Genomic DNA, 19937 nt, shown 5'->3' on the forward strand with positions numbered 1-19937 from the left:
AAAGGAATTTACATTGTTTTTCACGAACTGATGAGATCAAATGGTTATAAATGCAAAATAGAGATGTAAAGTGAATTAGATTGATCGAGACTCGAGAGAGACATGCATGATATAGTTCTATCACAGTTCATTTAAGTGGCCATTTTTTAGCGAAGGTGGTGACTGAAACGTGTGGTTTTAAGTGAAGATATGAGGATATTTTTGATCTTTAATGACATGTTTGGTGCATAAGATTAAGTAATAATTTATTTGACCTTTTTAATTCCTTTATTATGGTCAATCTAATTTACCAAATATCTCCTAAATATCAATTTGTTTACTGTAAAATGATATGGACGACATTTACTAGAAATATAAAACTTTTGAAATGGTGCATGTCAAGTTTGATTTGATATTTTGTAAGATCTAAATTTCAGAAGCCATAAATCCCAAAAAAAATAAAAAAATAAAAAAAATAAAAAAATAAAAAAACGCAATGACCTGATTATCAACATGAAATACTAAGATTGGAATTCTTGTATAGGTGGAAAATGGGCTTCTTGAAAACAAAAATTTCAAAATAATCTTTGATGTATCTTCTTTTTCACAAAGACTTTTATCCTTAAAACCAGTTCAATCCCCTCATTTCCTTGGCATCCAATCCTTTTCCCAACTCTCCCTTTGTGTTCACAATCCTTTCTTCCTGCATTTCCATTTCCTTGCGCTTAGGAGCGGATCCAAGAAAAAATTCAAGATGAGCTAACGCAAAAAAAGAAGAAAAAAAAAATTACTTAATTTTTTATTTAATTAACATTTTGGGTTGAAGGGACGAGTTGTAGCACAGCCCAGCGAGTCCCTAAATCCGCCCTTGCTTACGCTAGTGTTGACAACCTGGTCTCCCTTTATATGATTTCAACTTGGTCAAGGCAAATTTAATCTGATTGAGTCAATTTCCAATGTGTTGAGATTGATTAGATTATAGTAAAACTTCAATAAATGAATGTTTTATAAATTAATAATCACACTTAAATAATAAAATTCTTCGATCTCGTCTTGGGCCAGTATAGTAAATTAATAATCCCACTACACACATAAGATAATAATCTCTCTCTCTCTCTCTCTCTCTCTCTCTCTTTGGAATTTCTTTAAAGTGCAATAGATATATAAAATAATAACTGTTTAAATTCATGAAAGTTCATGCTAATACAAATTAACAAATATTTAATTTGACATAATTTTTTAATTCGACTTTTTCAAAATATGAATTTAAAATCTTTGCTTTTTTTCTTTTTTCCTCTTTAATGTATGCGTGTGCCTTTTTGTGTACTTACAAATTAAAATTTGAATTTCACTGTTTCATATTTTTTTTAAAAATTCGTACATACATTATGGTAATATATAATATAAGTTATAAAAATATAAAGTACTGTATAAATTGATAAATATTCATTATTCATTTATCGATAAATTAATAACCCCTCTAAAATAATAAATTTTCTCGATTTCAATATTATTATTTCATAGAAGTTTTACTGTAGTTTGAAATAAACATTCTTTCAAACCTATAATTGTGTGTAAATCCCTCAAAAAGAATAATGTAAAACCATTCTTCACTAGCTACATCTTCGGAATGCTATTTAGTGTTGAAGCGTGCTTTCCCTCCCCCGAATAATCTCCACGTTCAATTCCCTAGATGTCCACGTGAACTTGGGAATAATTAACTTAAATTATGAAATATTTCCTCGTGCATATAAATACCCCTTCGTAGTACTCTTTCAAACATACGATAAATATCAAGTTTTTCTCAAAATCCTCAGTGTTTTAAGATTTTCCTTTCTCACAATGGCGGTATCTACGGTTCTAGTTTTCGTGATGATAGGTTTGTTGGTGGAATATGCCGTGGCGTTGCAGCCTTCCGCAACTCCATGACCATCCTCAATGGTTTCAAACCCACCGGTTTACGCTCTTGCTCCAAACACCCTTTCAACCCCTCCATCGGATTCAACCCCTTCTCCATCACCTTTCGTCGCCATGCCGCTAGTCTCAGATGTTGCTCTATAGTCTACAGCTAACGGTGCCGTACTTGTTAGAATTTGGATGTGATCTGAGAGTTCTAATTAAAGTGCATATTAAGAAAAATTCTATTTGGGATCTTATTCGAAGTATATTGGCAAATTCTAGTTGAAATTCTATTTGGAAACCTTGTTAGGAGTTATAATTTGAGTTGGATTTAAAGAAATCACGATGAGAAAACTTTTGGACATTCTATTTCATCTACAGCTTTGTTTCTAGGGCTTGGATTGTCCCTATATATATTTGACTCTTTTTTTAGTTTATGTAATTGTTGAAATTGTATTTTTCTTTCAATTGGTTGTCAATTAATAAAAACACTCGATTTCTCTACGAATCTATTTCTTGCTTTTAAATATTGTTTTCTATGTTCGGATCATATACTTCATATTCGTTCTGCAGTGGATCTTTTAAAAGATCAATTCGTATTCGGAATAGCGGGGTCGTGCTCTATCAAAACAAAATTTCTATTTAATGCTATTGTGTCATATAACCTCCTCATTTCCTAACAAGTAGTATCAGAGCAATATTGTGATTTTGTTTGAGGTTTCTATCATGGATGGCAACTATGAAGTACGAAATTTTGCTTTTAGATCGCGATATAAGATTTTCATTATGGCAAGTGAAGGTGCGAGCTGTATTGACACAAATGGATTCGGATGATGTGTTGTTAAGATTTGACAATATGCCCATAATTTGGACAACAGAGAAAAAGCAATGTAAGGATCAGAAGGCACTTTTGCATATTCATCTTCATCTATTTAACAACATTTTTTAGGACATTTTGTAGGAGAAAACAACTGCTGCATTAAGGTTGAAATTTGAGCAACCGTGCATGACCAAAAGTCTGACAAGCAAGTTGCATTTGAAGCAGAGGCTACATTCTTATCGCATGGCAGAAGGAGGATTTTTGGAAGACCATTTGGCCGTGTTCAAGGAGATCGTTGCTAATCTGGAAATGTTAGAGGTAAAATATGATGAAGAGGACCTGACCTTTATCCTGTTGTGCTCACTGCCTATTTCGTTTTCATTGTTTAGACACATAATTTTGTACAGTCATGACACACTCATAATTGAAGAGATGCCTTGTTCTCAAAGAAGAAGATAAAGCATCTGATTAGAGCTGAGTCCAGAGGTGAAGAAGCTCCTGTGGTTCATGGTGATTGACAAAGGGGTAAGTCGAGGGTGAATTTCAACAATCAAATTTGTTTCTATTGCAAGAAAAAGGACATATTAAGAGAGATTGTGAAAATTTGAATAAAGGTACTTCAATTGCAAATCATGAGAAACAATCAAACACTACAAATGAGACTAACACAGTTGAGGACTATTTGAGTGATGGAGATGTCTTGACGATTTTTGACGTGGAATCCAAGCTTGACGATGAGTAGATTTTAGATACTGCTTGTGCATTCTATGTGTCCCAATCGAGATTTGTTTGTAGCATATGAAGTGGTGACGTAAGGTGTCATTGCAATGAGAAACAATGAACCTTGTCGGATAGTTGTTTCGCTTTCAACAAAGTGATCTCAAATCTAGTCCGAATTATAACAGTACTTAAAAGTTTGGGCTTTGCTTCAACGGCGGACCCAAATATTTTGAGTTAGGGGGTCACAATCAAATTTTCAAATGATGGATAAGCTGTAAATGGTAATGACAGTTTGTAGTCGACTGATTGGGAGAGAGAGACAAATGCACAAAGTTGAGTTTGGAGGTACCGGTTTCATTATATTTTTATAATGTAGGTTTTAAAATTTAACATCCTTAAAAAAGAAAAAAGTCCAAAAACTGTCATACTTCTAAGAGATTATTATTTACAAACTGATTCTATAGTTTATACGGAGTTTATATCGTAGATTATATTGTTCTAAAATTTCTGTTCCTATCAGATTTCTGTCTCTTTATTTTTCAAGAACGTTAACAATTTTCGAAATTGAAGAAAAATATTACAAAAATAAATCCCAGATTAAATTAACACTAATAGAATAATAATTGTTTTATACTATTTTTTGTCTATGATTTTACGAACAACAGGTTCAACCATCGTCTCCAGGTCCTCCAAATCTTGCTTCAAGTCTTCAACCTAATCATGCGAACACATTTCTAATTTCTGCAAAATAGAAACTATAAAAGGAAAAAAAAAAGATTTTAAAATGATACCTTATGAATTAAATTCTGAGCACAGAGAGCATCCTTCGCCGTGATACTTGATACATTCTCGGCCATTAGAGCTGCTTCCTTGAGTTTACTTTCATCTGGAAGCCAATCCGCCACGGTGGCTAATGTCTTATCTGCTGTGGTAGCTACTTTTTCAATCACCTCCGCCACATCTTCCACTTCTTCTACAACCTTTTCCGCCTTACCTAACATTCAAAGTAAACAAGTTTGAGTTTTCACGTGACATTTGTTTCTTCCGCATAAACTTCCGTTATGTCATTTACCTTCCAAACTCCAGAAACCATTCCAGTTTGTCTTCCATAATGATAGCAGTAATGGCAGTACAGATCCCAAGAGCCACTTCACCCTGCACTGCACCAAGTGAGATGGTTTGACGTGCTATTAAAACGTGACCGGCTATTTATAAATACAACCCTGCTCTTGGGGACAGGGTCAGGGACAGTGCCCCCCCCCCTATTGGAGGGGTGCCAGCCGGGGGGGGCGCAATGTGGCGCCCCTGTCCCCAAGCTGGGACAGGGGGCTTTATTCTTATAAATATTGTGAACGTAACAATTTTAAATAAATACAGCCGTTTCCTTCCTAACAACTTTAACTTTTACACCACTGATCAAGTAAGTAGGGGAATATGTCGGTTTGAGGTAAGTTCATACCAATTGGAGAAGCTTGAATTTGAAGGAGCCGGTGATGGTGGCTGTACAAGCTGATTATCTTGAATGTTTACCCTTAAACAAATGCAACTTATTTTCATGAGTAAAACGATAATGCAAAACAACCTCAATAAAGCCAAAAAAACCTCAAGAAATTTACATTTCCAACTTGGGCTGACTATATGCCCTGGAGCTGGCACTGATAAATCTTAGCCCTTGATCCCGACAACAGCTATTTCCCAAGTTACATGGCTGCATATAGCAGCAGTGTCGTAAACCCGAGTCGACAGAGGGAACCCTGTACCGGTAAAGTAGAGTAACCAAGCTTCGCAGTCTGTATGGAGATGTAGAATTTCTTGCAGCCATGATAAAAATTTGTGCTCACAAAATCCTTTTTGATTGCAAAATTTGATGCATTAAATTGAAGGAGATTGGAGCCATTACTGGCTTTTTAATTACAAGGACAGAATAGAATGCTTGCATTGCTAAACATATAGAAGATCCTAACACGCCAAGAAATGATGTTGCCATACCCATATTCTCACTTTAAGCTGAAGTTTAGTTGCTTAACAAAATGTCACCTGTTCCTTGCAAGTTTGAACTCGAAACTGTTCCTATAATTCTCCTTTATTCCCTTTGTATATGGATTAATTCAAGATATTGTTTCCAACTTTTGGACCTCTTTGTCTTCTAGCAATGTTGTTTTTCCTGTACAAATGGCAAAGGTACAACGTCCATATTAAGCATTGTGCTTAATATCCTTCCTATTTTGGTAATTTCTTCACCGCAAATTGTCTTGTTTGCTTTAATTCCCATACATTCGTTGTAAAAATAATTTTGTTATGTTTGTTATCAGTAATTTAGTAATTAGATCGTGCTTAGCAAACTTAACTTATAATTTAATCTAATTACACATACTTTTCATTCACACATTTCGTACAATCTGTAATTTATTATTCACATAATATTCTATAGAACATACATATTATAAACACTTAAAAGTATTGCCAAACAAGCATTTAGTATAATTATGGATTTTTGTAATGTGGGAGGTACCCCACATTTATTTTGCACGATTCTCTTCTCTATCTATTGTAAATGTTAGGTGACAAGTCTCCTTCCATGTATTTTATTATTATCCAATGAATAACGTTATTCATAGCTATGGTGATGAAGAGCAATTAATGTGGTTGTTGGGCAACTATCAAATTGTCCAATAAATATAAATACGTCTCACTTCATTGGAGAACGTTGCAATGAATAGACATTTGTACCATCAAGAGAGCTACTTTTGTTTCGATCAATCAAGAAACTTTAATTGCGAGAAGTTCAAGCATCAAGTCATATCGATCAAAATTAGCAACATATGAGCTTAATCTCAGAACTTAGTTAGTCTTGATGCTCTCGATCCTCCCTCAATCAATGAGTATGTTTCAGATGATGACAATTACATGTACATCACGAGACACATGAAATTTCGAATTGTGATTAAGTCACATGAGATATCCCCAAGGCATATCTTAGTAGTGTAAAAGAGAATGGTGAGGTATACTCAGCCTTGTTGATAGCCGCAGTGTGAGAGTTCGATTCCTGAAACATGGATTGAAACTCTTTGTGGGTATCAGTGTACAGATAACTCTTGTTCTCTGGCCTACTGAGGCACATCCCGCAATTAACTTCTCTCACGATACTCTAGGAGTGGAGCGGTGAGGGACCTTTAAGGTTGGGGTTCAACTACTTTTTTTTTTTTTTATTCTTTTCATTTTGGAAAAATCATAGAGAAGTGATGCTGATCTAAGTGTACTTGGTCAAACTTTTATGTTTATCAAATTAAACGCCCCTCGAATAAAGACATAATTGACCTTCCACCCACCCAACGACCAACTGTCCTTCAAGTTACTGCAAGTTTGGGCTGGGCTGGATGAGGACTAGTCCAAGCCCAACATAGTCAGCCGCCATGCAAAAAAGGCAAGCAAAAAGTCAACAAGAAAAATTGTAAAGGAAGAGAAAACCAACTACTTTTCCTCTCCATTATCGTCAAGAATTGATTCAGTCACAAATCTAGAGGTTCATCTTTCTCTCTGTCGCTCTCTTTCTCCTTTATCTGAGAAATCAAGGCCCTTTCGTTTCTTTTCATTACAGAAGGGATGATTCATGGCCTTTTCTCACAGGAAATTTCTGAATGAATCACTAAAAGATCCTGATATTGAGCGACTATGCGCACCTTATTGCTATGGAACAATAAACCTGGATGGTGCTTGTCCAGTTCCATGTTTGAGTAGCTGTTTTCTGGTTTGCAACCACCCAATATTGCCTTTTATCCCCCCGCCGCCGCCTGAACCATCCCAACCCTTCCACGCCGATTTTAAGCCACCCCCAGATAAATCTCACAAACTCTCTCTTTCGCTTACCATCTCTCTTGCTGTGTTAGCCACAATCTTCTTTTTCTTTGCTTGTTACACCATCTATAAGTTGTATTCTAATTGGCGGAATTCGCGGGCGGAGCGGCGGCAGCCACCGGAAGAGGAGGAGGAGGAGGAGGGCCAAGATCGTTATTTTGACGAAGATCAGTTGGCCGTTATCAATCCAATTTGGTACATCAGGACAGTTGGACTTCAACCATCGGTTATAAGTGCAATTTCAATAGTCAAGTATAAAAGAGGCGATGGACTTATTGAGGGAACAGATTGTTCTGTTTGTTTGATGCAAAACGTCTCTCATCCTCTCTTCTATCCAAAATCAAAATCATTCATTTATTTTGATTTTCTTTCATTTCATCATTGGAGTACATAAACCTAAATTTGGTTCGTTGTACTTGTGTTTTGGAGTGCTACAAACACAAGTGTAGCCGTTGTATCTTGGGAGTCGATTGCCGAAATCCGTAGGCACCTTTGCGGGGCAAATTCGACTTAAGGACAAAGAGTCCAACTCTTGCCTCGGCTTTGTCCCTATCTTTATACTTATTTTTGGCGTCTCTATTCACAAAATTCTTCCAACACCCATACATTCGTTGTAAAAATAATTTTGTTATGTTTGTTATCAGTAATTTAGTAATTAGATCGTGCTTAGCAAACTTAACTTATAATTTAATCTAATTACACATACTTTTCATTCACACATTTCGTACAATCTGTAATTTATTATTCACATAATATTCTATAGAACATACATATTATAAACACTTAAAAGTATTGACAAACAAGCATTTAGTATAATTATGGATTTTTGTAATGTGGGAGGTACCCCACATTTATTTTGCACGATTCTCTTCTCTATCTATTGTAAATGTTAGGTGACAAGTCTCCTTCCATGTATTTTATTATTATCCAATGAATAACGTTATTCATAGCTATGGTGATGAAGAGCAATTAATGTGGTTGTTGGGCAACTATCAAATTGTCCAATAAATATAAATACGTCTCACTTCACTGGAGAACGTTGCAATGAATAGACATTTGTACCATCAAGAGAGCTACTTTTGTTTCGATCAATTAAGAAACTTTAATTGCGAGAAGTTCAAGCATCAAGTCATATCGATCAAAATTAGCAACATATGAGCTTAATCTCAGAACTTAGTTAGTCTTGATGCTCTCGATCCTCCCTCAATCAATGAGTTTGTTTCAGATGATGACAATTACATGTACATCACGAGACACATGAAATTTCGAATTGTGATTAAGTCACATGAGATATCCCCAAGGCATATCTTAGTAGTGTAAAAGAGAATGGTGAGGTATACTCAGCCTTGTTGATAGTCGCAGTGTGAGAGTTCGATTCCTGAAACATGGATTGAAACTCTTTGTGGGCATCAGTGTACAGATAACTCTTGTTCTCTGGCCTACTGAGGCACATCCCGCAATTAACTTCTCTCACGATACTCTAGGAGTGGAGCGGTGGGGACCTTTAAGGTTGGGGTTCAACTACTTTTTTTTTTTTTTATTCTTTTCATTTTGGAAAAATCATAAAGAAGTGATGCTGATCTAAGTGTACTTGGTCAAACTTTTATGTTTATCAAATTAAACGCCCCTCGAAAAAAGACATAATTGACCTTCCACCCACCCAACCACCAACTGTCCTTCAAGTTACTGCAAGTTTGGGCTGGGCTGGATGAGGACTAGTCCAAGCCCAACATAGTCAGCCGCCATGCAAAAAAGGCAAGCAAAAAGTCAACAAGAAAAATTGTAAAGGAAGAGAAAACCAACTACTTTTCCTCTCCATTATCGTCAAGAATTGATTCAGTCACAAATCTAGAGGTTCATCTTTCTCTCTGTCGCTCTCTTTCTCCTTTATCTGAGAAATCAAGGCCCTTTCGTTTCTTTTCATTGCAGAAGGGATGATTCATGGCCTTTTCTCACAGGAAATTTCTGAATGAATCACTAAAAGATCCTGATATTGAGCGACTATGCGCACCTTATTGCTATGGAACAATAAACCTGGATGGTGCTTGTCCAGTTCCATGTTTGAGTAGCTGTTTTCTGGTTTGCAACCACCCAATATTGCCTTTTATCCCCCCGCCGCCGCCTGAACCATCCCAACCCTTCCACGCCGATTTTAAGCCACCCCCAGATAAATCTCACAAACTCTCTCTTTCGCTTACCATCTCTCTTGCTGTGTTAGCCACAATCTTCTTTTTCTTTGCTTGTTACACCATCTATAAGTTGTATTCTAATTGGCGGAATTCGCGGGCGGAGCGGCGGCAGCCACCGGAAGAGGAGGAGGAGGAGGAGGGCCAAGATCGTTATTTTGACGAAGATCAGTTGGCCGTTATCAATCCAATTTGGTACATCAGGACAGTTGGACTTCAACCATCGGTTATAAGTGCAATTTCAATAGTCAAGTATAAAAGAGGCGATGGACTTATTGAGGGAACAGATTGTTCTGTTTGTTTGAATGAGTTTCAAGAAGATGAAACTCTTAGATTGTTGCCTAAATGCAACCATGCTTTTCATATACCTTGTATTGATACTTGGCTTAGATCACACACCAATTGCCCCATGTGTAGGGCTGGTATTGTGATCAACACATCAAGCTTGCCATCACAGGAGCAAATTGTGCATAATTCAGGCTCTGTGGAGGAAACTCGAGTCGATATTTCGGAGAACGATGAAGAACTTGGACGAGAAAGAGAAGAAGATTTCGAGTTGACAGTCGAGATTGAGGATGAAGACGAATCGAAGAGACATGAAAATAGTCAAGATTTGGATTTTGAGATTCAACCTATGAGAAGATCAGTTTCAGTGGATAGTTTGTCAGCTTCAATGATCAGTGCTGCTATAGCAGATGCTTTCTCATCACAGCCTAATCGAAAGTCAGAAAATCAATCCAATACGAGTATTGTTCCAAAGAAATCTGGCAATATTCAGAGCCTATCAAGATTAGACGCAAGTTCTTCAGTTCAAAGGGCTATACAAACAGGGCCTTCTATGATAGAGAGATCACTTTCTTGCAGTGCAAAGGTACTGCTATCAAGGTACAAAAACATGAGCCGGAACTCGAACTCAAATATTTCCAGGTAATTTTTCAGGTGAAGTATCTGAAAATTGAAATGATTCAAGAACTCTCAATAAGGCGAGAGTTTCCTCTTTTTGAGTGCTCTAATAAATTTTATAATGATTTACTGTGTATTAAGAATGTATGGCTGATCCAAGAATATACAAGATGTTCTCTTGAATTCATAGTTCATGGCAGTGAAAAACACTAAGAAATTGTAAATTACGTTTTGAAATTCATAAAATTTCATAATATTTTTCAGTCAACATGAATTCGTTTATTTTTATTTGAGTCATTTTTTTTATTTTTTTTTAGCAAAAGCCAGTTTTGAGTTTGCTTCATTGATTGTTCACCAAACAGGGGCCCATCTCAACGGGTCAATTCAGAGGCATAACACCTACTTAATCGGCTTCTACACGCCAAACCAAGTGAACTACCCTACCTGAAAAATGAAGGGTTCAACAATGGATAGAAGTATCTGTCTACATAATTATTGAAAACTAATATAAGTAATTGATATAATGTCTGTATTAATATATTTCAAGCAAATAAGCTGGGATTTCTGATAATAAATATTCATTACATGGATTTCGAGTTCTATTACTCGTTCATAAAGATTAACTTACAGTACTTTTTTACTGCGAATTCATGAACAGTATTCTGCAGTGGATAAATATTTGTTACTCCACCAGTAGATTATCATTCGCAGCAAAGCCATTTGAATTGTCAGTGAGATAAAACGAATGCATGAAAGCTGGAAAACCCGAATAGATTAACGAGGATGATAACTTTTTATAACATGCATTACAAAATTTATCTAAATGATTGTTGGATTTATACCAGATATGCATTAGACTCGGTGCATCAAGTACTTGAACACAGAACAATCAGAGTTAATTCAGTAGAAAAACAATTACTTTTAGTACCTTTGCTTTGGTCGTGAATCCCATTTAGTTGATTTATCACTCTCAAATCATATTTCACAGACATTATGTCCAAGCAGAAGACTGAAGGGATCGACTAAGCTCAAACAGAATGTCAACCACCTGCCTTTCCCATCAGATCCCTCTGGAAAAATATATAGGTACCTAAACACAAAAAATAAAGCAAAAAATGATTCCATCGTTCTCGGGAGTAGAAACGATAAAATACAAAACTTTCTCATATTACGTACCGTTTGAACCCTCCAGCAGGGGAAAAATAAATAAATAAATCTGATTTAATGCATCTCCAATAAGGTATCCATTGACAGCATCTTCGGAAGTCCTAAGAGCATGTAATTTTCCTAAGTGTCTCATTGTCCCGTTGGTATCTAAAATAACAGATCAAGATTATTGAGTAGCAACACTTCAATTCACTTCCTCTGTATATATGTACAAGTCCAAATTGCATGAATTATTGAGTAGCAAACCTCTCTCTCTCTCTTACCGAAAAACTTACAAGAACAGAAACAGCCTCAACAGCTCCTATGCTCTCACAGTCTCCTGTAGCAGTTCCTATTCAGCAATCAATACTTGCATCCACTAAAAAACTTGCCGAATCTCCCAGTCTTAACTCCAGCCCTTCAAACTATGCTTACAACAATCCCCATGAAATTTCTGCTTTGGAACCTCAAGATTCAATTCCAACCATTGATATGACTTGTACGGACACTTCAACTAGGATAACATATCCGTGTCCGACATGCGGATACCGACATTGCTCAAACACTTTACCGTGTTATTTTTTTAATAAAAAATTTATATATTTTTAACTCAAAGTTATTGTCAAATAACAAATATGTACTTATATGTTGGAATTTGGTTTAAAAGAGATAAAATTTGGTTAAGTAAAAACCATGAAAACATGACTTTTCTGTCAACTTCGGCTTAATGTTGGGACTAGATCCAATAGTCAAAATATGAAAATAAATAGACTAACTTATTCTACTCGTCGAGTGGATGATATTGGTATATTTGAAATTTCAAAACCAATTTCGGAAGAACGATAAATTATGATCCAAAGTTGGAAAGAAAAGAGGGAATACTGACCGAGAATTTACCTAACTCCACTGCTTGCCTAGCACTTGAGCAGTGACTGAGCAATAAGAATGTCGCTGGACCGACAAGTCTCTGCATAAAATAACACCCGCTTGAGCAACATGCCAGCGGTAGGCTAGTGATAGAATGGGTTGCGATCCTTCATGTAGGCTAGTGAGTTTTTGGGCGTGTCTCTTCACTTACACCATCTCTTTTTCTATAGATAAGACCCTTGGGATATCCTTACAATGTCCCAATCATATGCAGTCATAACATAACATAAAATTCATATTTCCTAGTCAAAATTCTGCATAAAATTTTGTCTTTTATTTCAAACGAAAGGAGTACAAAAACCGTTCTTTGGTTCGTTGTTTTTGTGGGTTTGAAGTGCTACAAACACATGGAGGTAGTCGTTATATCTTGGGAGTTGAATGCCATCATCCGTAAGCACTGTTGTGAGGTAAAATCGACTTAAGGATAAAGAGTTCAATTCTTGCCTTGACTTTGCATCCAATTTACTTGGTATTACTTTGTCCTTTTTTGTTGGTGTTTCTTTGATATTTTATTACTGATTTCCTTGCCATTACTCTGTCCAATTTGATAAGGTTGGTAAGTTCATATTTGGTTAAAAAAATCACTTGAATCCATTTTTTTTTTCAAAAACAACAACCTAAAGTCGATTTTTGGTTTGAATGAAATTTCTATATATTTATACTTAGTTAAATTGATTTCATCTCGATTTAACCTCTTCTACTCCTTCTCGGATCTTGATTTTTGTCTATCCCCTATTTTGTGTAAATAGAAATAAATATAGTTAATGATATCGATACTACTTTAAATGATACTTCAAATGTGGGAACTTCGAAAGGAGTTGTTCCCAACTTGGTTCCTATCGGCGTGATTCCTCCGATTGTGGTTGCCCTTCCTACTGTTCACACAAACTTCTTCCACACGGAGTGAAACTAGAGAAATTATTAAGGTTGATTTCAAGAGATGGCAACAGAAAATGTTGTTCCATCTCATATGAAGATGCTTCCACAAAGGAACTATGGGAATTCTTAGAGAAGAAATACAATACTGAAGACGTTGGAACTAAGAAGTTCATAGTGGGAAAGTTTTTGAACTACAAAATGGTAGATTCAAGGAAGGTCATCAATCAAGTACCAGAGTTGCAGGTTCTTCTCCATGATACTCGAGCCAAGAACATGTCTCTAATTGAATTATTTCAAGTGGCTACAATCATTGAAAAACTTCCACCCATGTGGAAGGACTTTAAGATTTATATCATGCATAAGAATCTGATGCTATATCAAATATTGAAGAACTTATCGACTGGTTGAGAATTGAAGAAGATAAACGAAAGTCGAAGCAAAGGCTAATGTGGTGGAATCAAATGACAAAAATAAGAAGATGAAGCATTCTATCGAGTCTTTCAAGCAAGGAAGTAAAGAAGAATGCAAAGAAGTTCAAGGGCAATTGCTATAATTATGGAAATATCGAATATCGCTCTATCGATTATCGCAAACCTAAGAAACAAGCCCAAGTGAATATCACCGAATCTGAAGCTATATCTGATGGTATATCAAATATAAACTTATCGACTGTTATTACAGAATGCAACAATGTTGGAAATTCCATGGAATGGTGGGTGGATACGAGTGTTACTAGTCATATTTGTATCGACAAAGAAAATGTTTTCATTCTACACTCCTACCGATGGTGAGAAATTGTTCATGGAAAACTCTTCAAGTTCAAAGGTTAAAGGATAAGGCAAAGTGATTTTGAAGATGATATCGAGCAAGGAACTCAGTCTTAACAATGTTCTTCATTGTCGAATATTCGCAAGAACTTAGTGTCGTGTTCTTTGTTATGCAAAAATGGCTTCAAATCAGTCTTTATATTCGATAAGTTTATACTTACAAAAAACAATACATATGTATGCAAAGGCTAGGTAAAGATGGATTGTTTTACCAAATAACTCAAGGAATAAAATATCTTCCGCTTATATCCTCGAGTCGTCTAATTTATGACATCATAGATTAGGACAATCACACTTTAATTCTATATGCGAGTTAATGAATTTAAGTTGACTACCGAATATGCCTTTTAATACAAATGGAAAATGCGAGATATGTGTAGATGCTAAGTTGGCCAGAGCGTCATTTTCATTCAGTTGAACGAAACACAACTTCTTTGGAACTTATTCACACCGATACATGTGACTTAAAGTTTGTTCAAAAGAAAAGTGGTAAAAAGTATTTAATCACATTCATAGATGATTATACAAGATACTGCACATATATTTGTTGAAAAGTAAATATGAAGCTTTGGAAATATTTAAACACTATAAAATTGAAGTTGAAAATCAACTTGAGAATATATTGCACCATTTGAAGAATTTTGTTCAAATATAGAATCATTCATCAAATAATGACATCATACTCACTCAATCTAACGGTATTGACTTAAAGAAATGATGAATACAATATTGATAATTTACGACAAAACTTGTGGGTAGAAGCTACTTTCGGCTAATTACATCCTTAATAAAATACCACACAAAAGTAAGGTTGAAGCACTTTATGAATTATGGAAAGGTCGAAAATATTCCTACAAATACCTGAAAGTGTGGGGATGTTTAGCAAATGTACAAATACCTAAATCTAAACAAGTAAAGATTGAGCTGAAGACAATAGATTATGTCTTTATCGAATATACAAACAGTAGTAATACATATCGATTTCTAGTTCATAAATCAGAAATATTTGATGTACATATGGGTACTATTATTGAATCAAGAAATGCTACTTTTTTTGAAGATTTCTTTTCCATGTAAAGGAAAAGAACTAAGCTCACATAAATGAACTTATACTACTACAAATAGAAACCATTAGGAAGATGGTGCTTATCAAATAGATGAAGAACCAAGGCGCATCAAAAGGCAAAGGACTCATAAGACCTTTGGTCCAAATTTTCTAACGTACTTATTAGAAAATGATCCAAGGACATTTAGCGAAGTAATGTTATCTCTCAAAGCTCCTTTTGGAAAGAAGTGATTAATAATGAAATTGAATCCATATGTACAACCATACTTTGGAATTGGTTGAGCTCCATTCGAGAAATAAAGACAAGGTTGCAAATGGATTTCCAAAAAGAAATTAAAGTCTAATGGATTAATAGACAAATATAGGCTAGATTACTAGCCAAAAGGTATAGACAAAAAAAGACTAGATTTTTTCAATACCTATTCACTTGTTACAAGGATCACATCCATCGAGTGTTGATTGCAATCGTGGCATTACATAATCTTAAAATACATTAAATGAATGTCAATATTGCATTTTAGTGGTGAATTAGAAGAATAATATATAAGGAATAACCCAAATGGTTTGTTGCTACGGGAAAGGAGAGGAAGAATTGTAAGCTTGTAAAAAAGCACCGAAGCAATGAAATGAAAAATTTGACAAAAATTTGTTATCAAATGGCTTTAAAATTAATAAATGTGTGACCAATGTTTTCACATAAAAATCACACCTAACAAATACATAATTGTATGTCTATATGTTGATGCTATTCTAATCATGAGAAATAACTCGAATGTTATTACCACAACTAAGGTAATGTTAATAAAATATTTTGATATAAAAGATATGGGAGTTGCAGACATCATATTAGGGATTAAAATCTCTAAGACAATTAACGGATAATCACTGTCTCAATCACATTACATTGAGCTTATACTTAAGAAATTGAAGGTATATGACAATAAACCAGTTAAGAACTAGTAAGCAAAGTTTACACTTAGCCAAAAATACTCTGATCTAGCATTTCAATGGGAATATTCATGCGTCATAGGCAGCTTGATGTACATTACCAATTGCACGTGTCCGAATATAACATATGCAGTTAACAAGTTGAGTAGATTTATAGGTAATCCAAGTAATGACCATTGGAAGGCGTTAACCCGACTTTTTAAATACTGAAGACTCATAGTTGAATATAAATTACACTCTCAAGATATCCTATGGCGTTATAAGGATATATCAATGCGAATTGGATATCTGACACAAAGGATTTAAAGTCTACAAGTGGTTATGTATTTTACCAGTGGAGGCAGAGTTGTGCCCTAAAAATCATCGTTGTGTCCTGAAAATCATCTAAGCAAACTTATATAGTCCAATATTAGTAATTGAACCGGCCTAGGATGTATTTCATTGATTTTCCAAATCATCGCTAGAGTTTAATATCTATGATGCAGGCAGTAGAGCTCTCTATTAGGGCCTCTTTTTGGTTGTGATTGTAGGGAACAAGTAACAGAAACACAACACTGATAAAATAAATTTTTTTTGTTCTTTTTTCCTTAAAAATTTAGCCAATTATTCATCATTTTCCGTAGATATGATCTCATAACCATACACATACTTCTTTAACGGCTATAATAGATGTATATGAGGACTCATTTTCAATCAAAATTAAAGGCTAAAAACTCATACAGAAAAAGATACAATGAGAAATGTCAATCACCTCAAAGAATAAGAGCCATAGGTACATTTTTCTCTATGAATGTTTTGAGGCTGCGAGGGAGAGAGCAAGGATAACAGAAGAAACCAAACTTTGAAACAATCAGATATTCAGATTACTAGTATTAAAAGGGACTCTCAGGGGTTATACTTCTAGAATTAAAACTTAGAAATTAAGCACAGTACAAAACCTAATATCAATCTCCACTTCAGTGAGGAATCCCATAGAAGAAAAATGGAAATCTAATTTTTCAATACATAGTAGTGAAATTACTCAAGAACATGCTAAATAGTAACTAAAATTCCTTATCGAGCTAGAGTCCGTAACAAATTTCCAAGATTATAAGCTGTTAGACTGCCTTAATTAAAACCAATCTAGGATCCGTTCCTTGATGATTAATGCATAGATAGTTTTACTGCAACTTCACGAAGCATATTGTTCAATAGTGGATAAGAGAAGTATTTGTGCCTCCGTAATGAAATTAATCTGCCGCCACAAAGCCCTTTGAAGAGTCATTGAGGTCACACAAAGACATGAAATCTGGAGAACCCCAACTATTCCTTGAAGAAGAGAGCTTGCATGCGCTGCCAAGGACATTTAGCAGAGAGTTAAGGAAATCAAATTTCAACAGCCTAATAAAATGATAATACATGGACAATATATAGGCTTGATTGCAACGTATATTTATCAGAACTCGTGCATAATCCTATTACCAGTGTAATGGCAGTCACTACTTTTAAGTTGATTCTTCACACGTAGCTCATATTTCACTTAGATTTTCTATCTAGGCTTGAGTTCAAAATATCGTCTGAACTCAAAAAAAGTGACAAGCATCGGCCGTTTTCCCAATCATTTCATCTTGGATAGATAACAAGACACCTAATCACACAAGAAGCCAACAATTATTCAAGTCATTTTCAAAATCGAATGGTCAAATACACGTCGTAACGTAGATTTCCCACACTATATATTCTTTGTGTCGTCCAGCAGGAAAAAAAATCGAATATAATGAAACTTGCTCTTCCATAGAAAATTTTACTATCATCTACGTGAAACCAGTAGGTTGAGGATCCTTGATCATAGAAAGGCTCTCTTCTCTACCCGTGCATTCAATAATAAAAACCTCTTCTTCAAATATGTAGCAATCATCAATAAGATATCCATTGGCGTCATTATTGAAAGTACTAAGAGACAGTAACTTGGGAAAACCACATTCAGGCTTCACCCAAGGAAAGCCTACATATCTCACTGGCATCTAAAATAATAGAGCAAGAGGCATTATCCATAAAAATAGTAACTTCTAAAAGAATTATTCTTTGAGAATCTATCAACTACCTTGTACTATGAAATTATTGCCCTGTCTCTGGTTATGTACAAATAACCTAAAAAGGACATTTAACCACAGCCCCAAATGGAAGAGTATTCTCATTTGCTAGGACCAAATAAAGAGAAAATCATTCCCATTTTCCTTCTCGTCATCATTCAGATATAAGGACAGTCTCCTGTGACACATCAGGAATAGGCATGAGAAAGACACTAATGCCCAGGCTGAGAAACATAATATATCCTAATGAATGAAGCAAAGAACAACTATTTGTATCCCCCAACACAAAAGTTCGATGATTCATGTTTCTGAAATTCACACCCTACGAGAATTGTTAGGCAATTTGTTGTCAAACGACCTCCCCGAGCTATGATGTAACCTCGATTTCATTATCAATCGGCCTTGACCATATGATTGACTAGTACATTGACACAATTATCGAGACAACACAATCCACATTTTTATGGACCGTTCGAAGCAACCTATTTTAAATAGTGTTGCTCACAGTTCGCCCCATTCCTTTGGAAGGCTATATTATTAATTTGAAGCCCACTTAAATTGAGTCGAGCCTTGTTTTGGTCCACAATTTAACCCTAACCTAACTTGCCTATTTTGGACATTTACTTGGCATATAATCCCATCTTCCTCTCGGCCTCCTGTGTGTGCCTATTTCCTTTCTCTTTGTGAGACTCTCTTCTTGACTTCTTGCTTTACTTCACTGTGACTTTGTGGTTAATTCTTTGTGGGCACATCATTGGACTTCACTTTCCAACCTATAGCAACCGGAGTGGGGCGGCGGCGGCTGTGGTTGTTGGAGTTGTCTCAACCTTGGTGGTGTCGATGAATTGGTAAACTGAGCCCGATTTTGTACCTGGAGTTTGGTGGAAATCATCCCTACATCTGGTATCAGAGCCGGAGTAACCTTCCCGGCCAGAAAATCACCAAAAAATCGACGATGGAGTCGCGATTTTGGTGTAAAACCGAACCTGCAATCCCCTTTTCCAACCAATCTAGTCACTTTCCGGCGAAATCAATCCCATATTTCGTGTGTGGTGCGTGGCGGCGGCGGCACGTGGGACTCCGACGGCGGCGCGTGGCGGCAATTCCGGGCTAACTTCCTTCGGGCAATTTGCTCATTTTAATCCCCTGAATGCACTAACACTGTTTATTTTCTATTTCAGGTTACACAGAAAAAGTTGACAATTTTGCCCCCGGTGGATCGATGGTTGAAACTGCATATATCTACTGAATTACTTTAGGCCAAGATTGTGGCTCTAAAGCAGTAGATTCGCATCTCTCTCGATTATACGGACTCAAACACGTCCGCTCTGGTAAATTGGCTTAACCCGTTAATTTTTCAGCATTAGTGCGTCACCGTGTGGGGTGACAATTGGTTGGGGGTTGTCATTGCTTGGCAACCATTACTTGTGCTAGAATTAGGGTTACGTGCTCTTGATTGATCTTTTTGATTGAGTATTTGTTTTTGGTTAAAATCAGTTTTGTAATTCTTAGTGATCTAATTACTGTGGGACTAATTATCCGCTAGACGTATTTTTTGCTGCATTGTTATTTTCACTGCTTACTTATTTCGTTAGAAATACCGTGACCTTACCCGTTCGAACATTTTCTTGATCTAAGATCGCGAGTCTTATGAAACCCTGGGAATCTAGAACGGTGTATATTGTCTGTGACTCTAGGACTACTTTGTGT

At 35.8% G+C, this 19937-nt stretch overlaps 2 protein-coding genes across 3 annotated transcripts; one reads left to right on the forward strand and one right to left on the reverse strand.

The window, feature by feature from the left end:
• Positions 1-3843: 3843 nt before the first annotated feature.
• On the reverse strand, positions 3844-5326 carry LOC111379334. The gene is made up of 5 exons (XM_023002691.1): positions 5035-5326; positions 4878-4949; positions 4491-4573; positions 4210-4412; positions 3844-4132 (listed from the first exon to the last, which is right to left on the reverse strand). The coding sequence occupies exons 1-5, from the start codon at positions 5238-5240 to the stop codon at positions 4052-4054; spliced, it is 645 nt and encodes a 214-aa protein (XP_022858459.1). The 5' UTR covers positions 5241-5326; the 3' UTR covers positions 3844-4051.
• Positions 5327-9064: 3738 nt separating this feature from the next.
• LOC111379326 (E3 ubiquitin-protein ligase RING1-like) lies at positions 9065-10962 on the forward strand. 2 transcript variants are annotated; one of them, XM_023002682.1, is made up of 2 exons: positions 9065-10386; positions 10680-10962. In XM_023002682.1, exons 1-2 carry the CDS (start codon positions 9215-9217, stop codon positions 10693-10695), a joined length of 1188 nt encoding a protein of 395 aa, XP_022858450.1. In that variant the 5' UTR covers positions 9065-9214; the 3' UTR covers positions 10696-10962. The 2 variants fall into 2 exon arrangements, with proteins under 2 accessions (XP_022858450.1, XP_022858449.1); XM_023002681.1 differs by having other exon boundaries at positions 10725-10962.
• Positions 10963-19937: the final 8975 nt, after the last annotated feature.

This window comes from Olea europaea, unplaced genomic scaffold (genome assembly GCF_002742605.1).
Source record: "Olea europaea var. sylvestris unplaced genomic scaffold, O_europaea_v1 scaffold1972, whole genome shotgun sequence".
NCBI lineage: Eukaryota > Viridiplantae > Streptophyta > Magnoliopsida > Lamiales > Oleaceae > Olea > Olea europaea.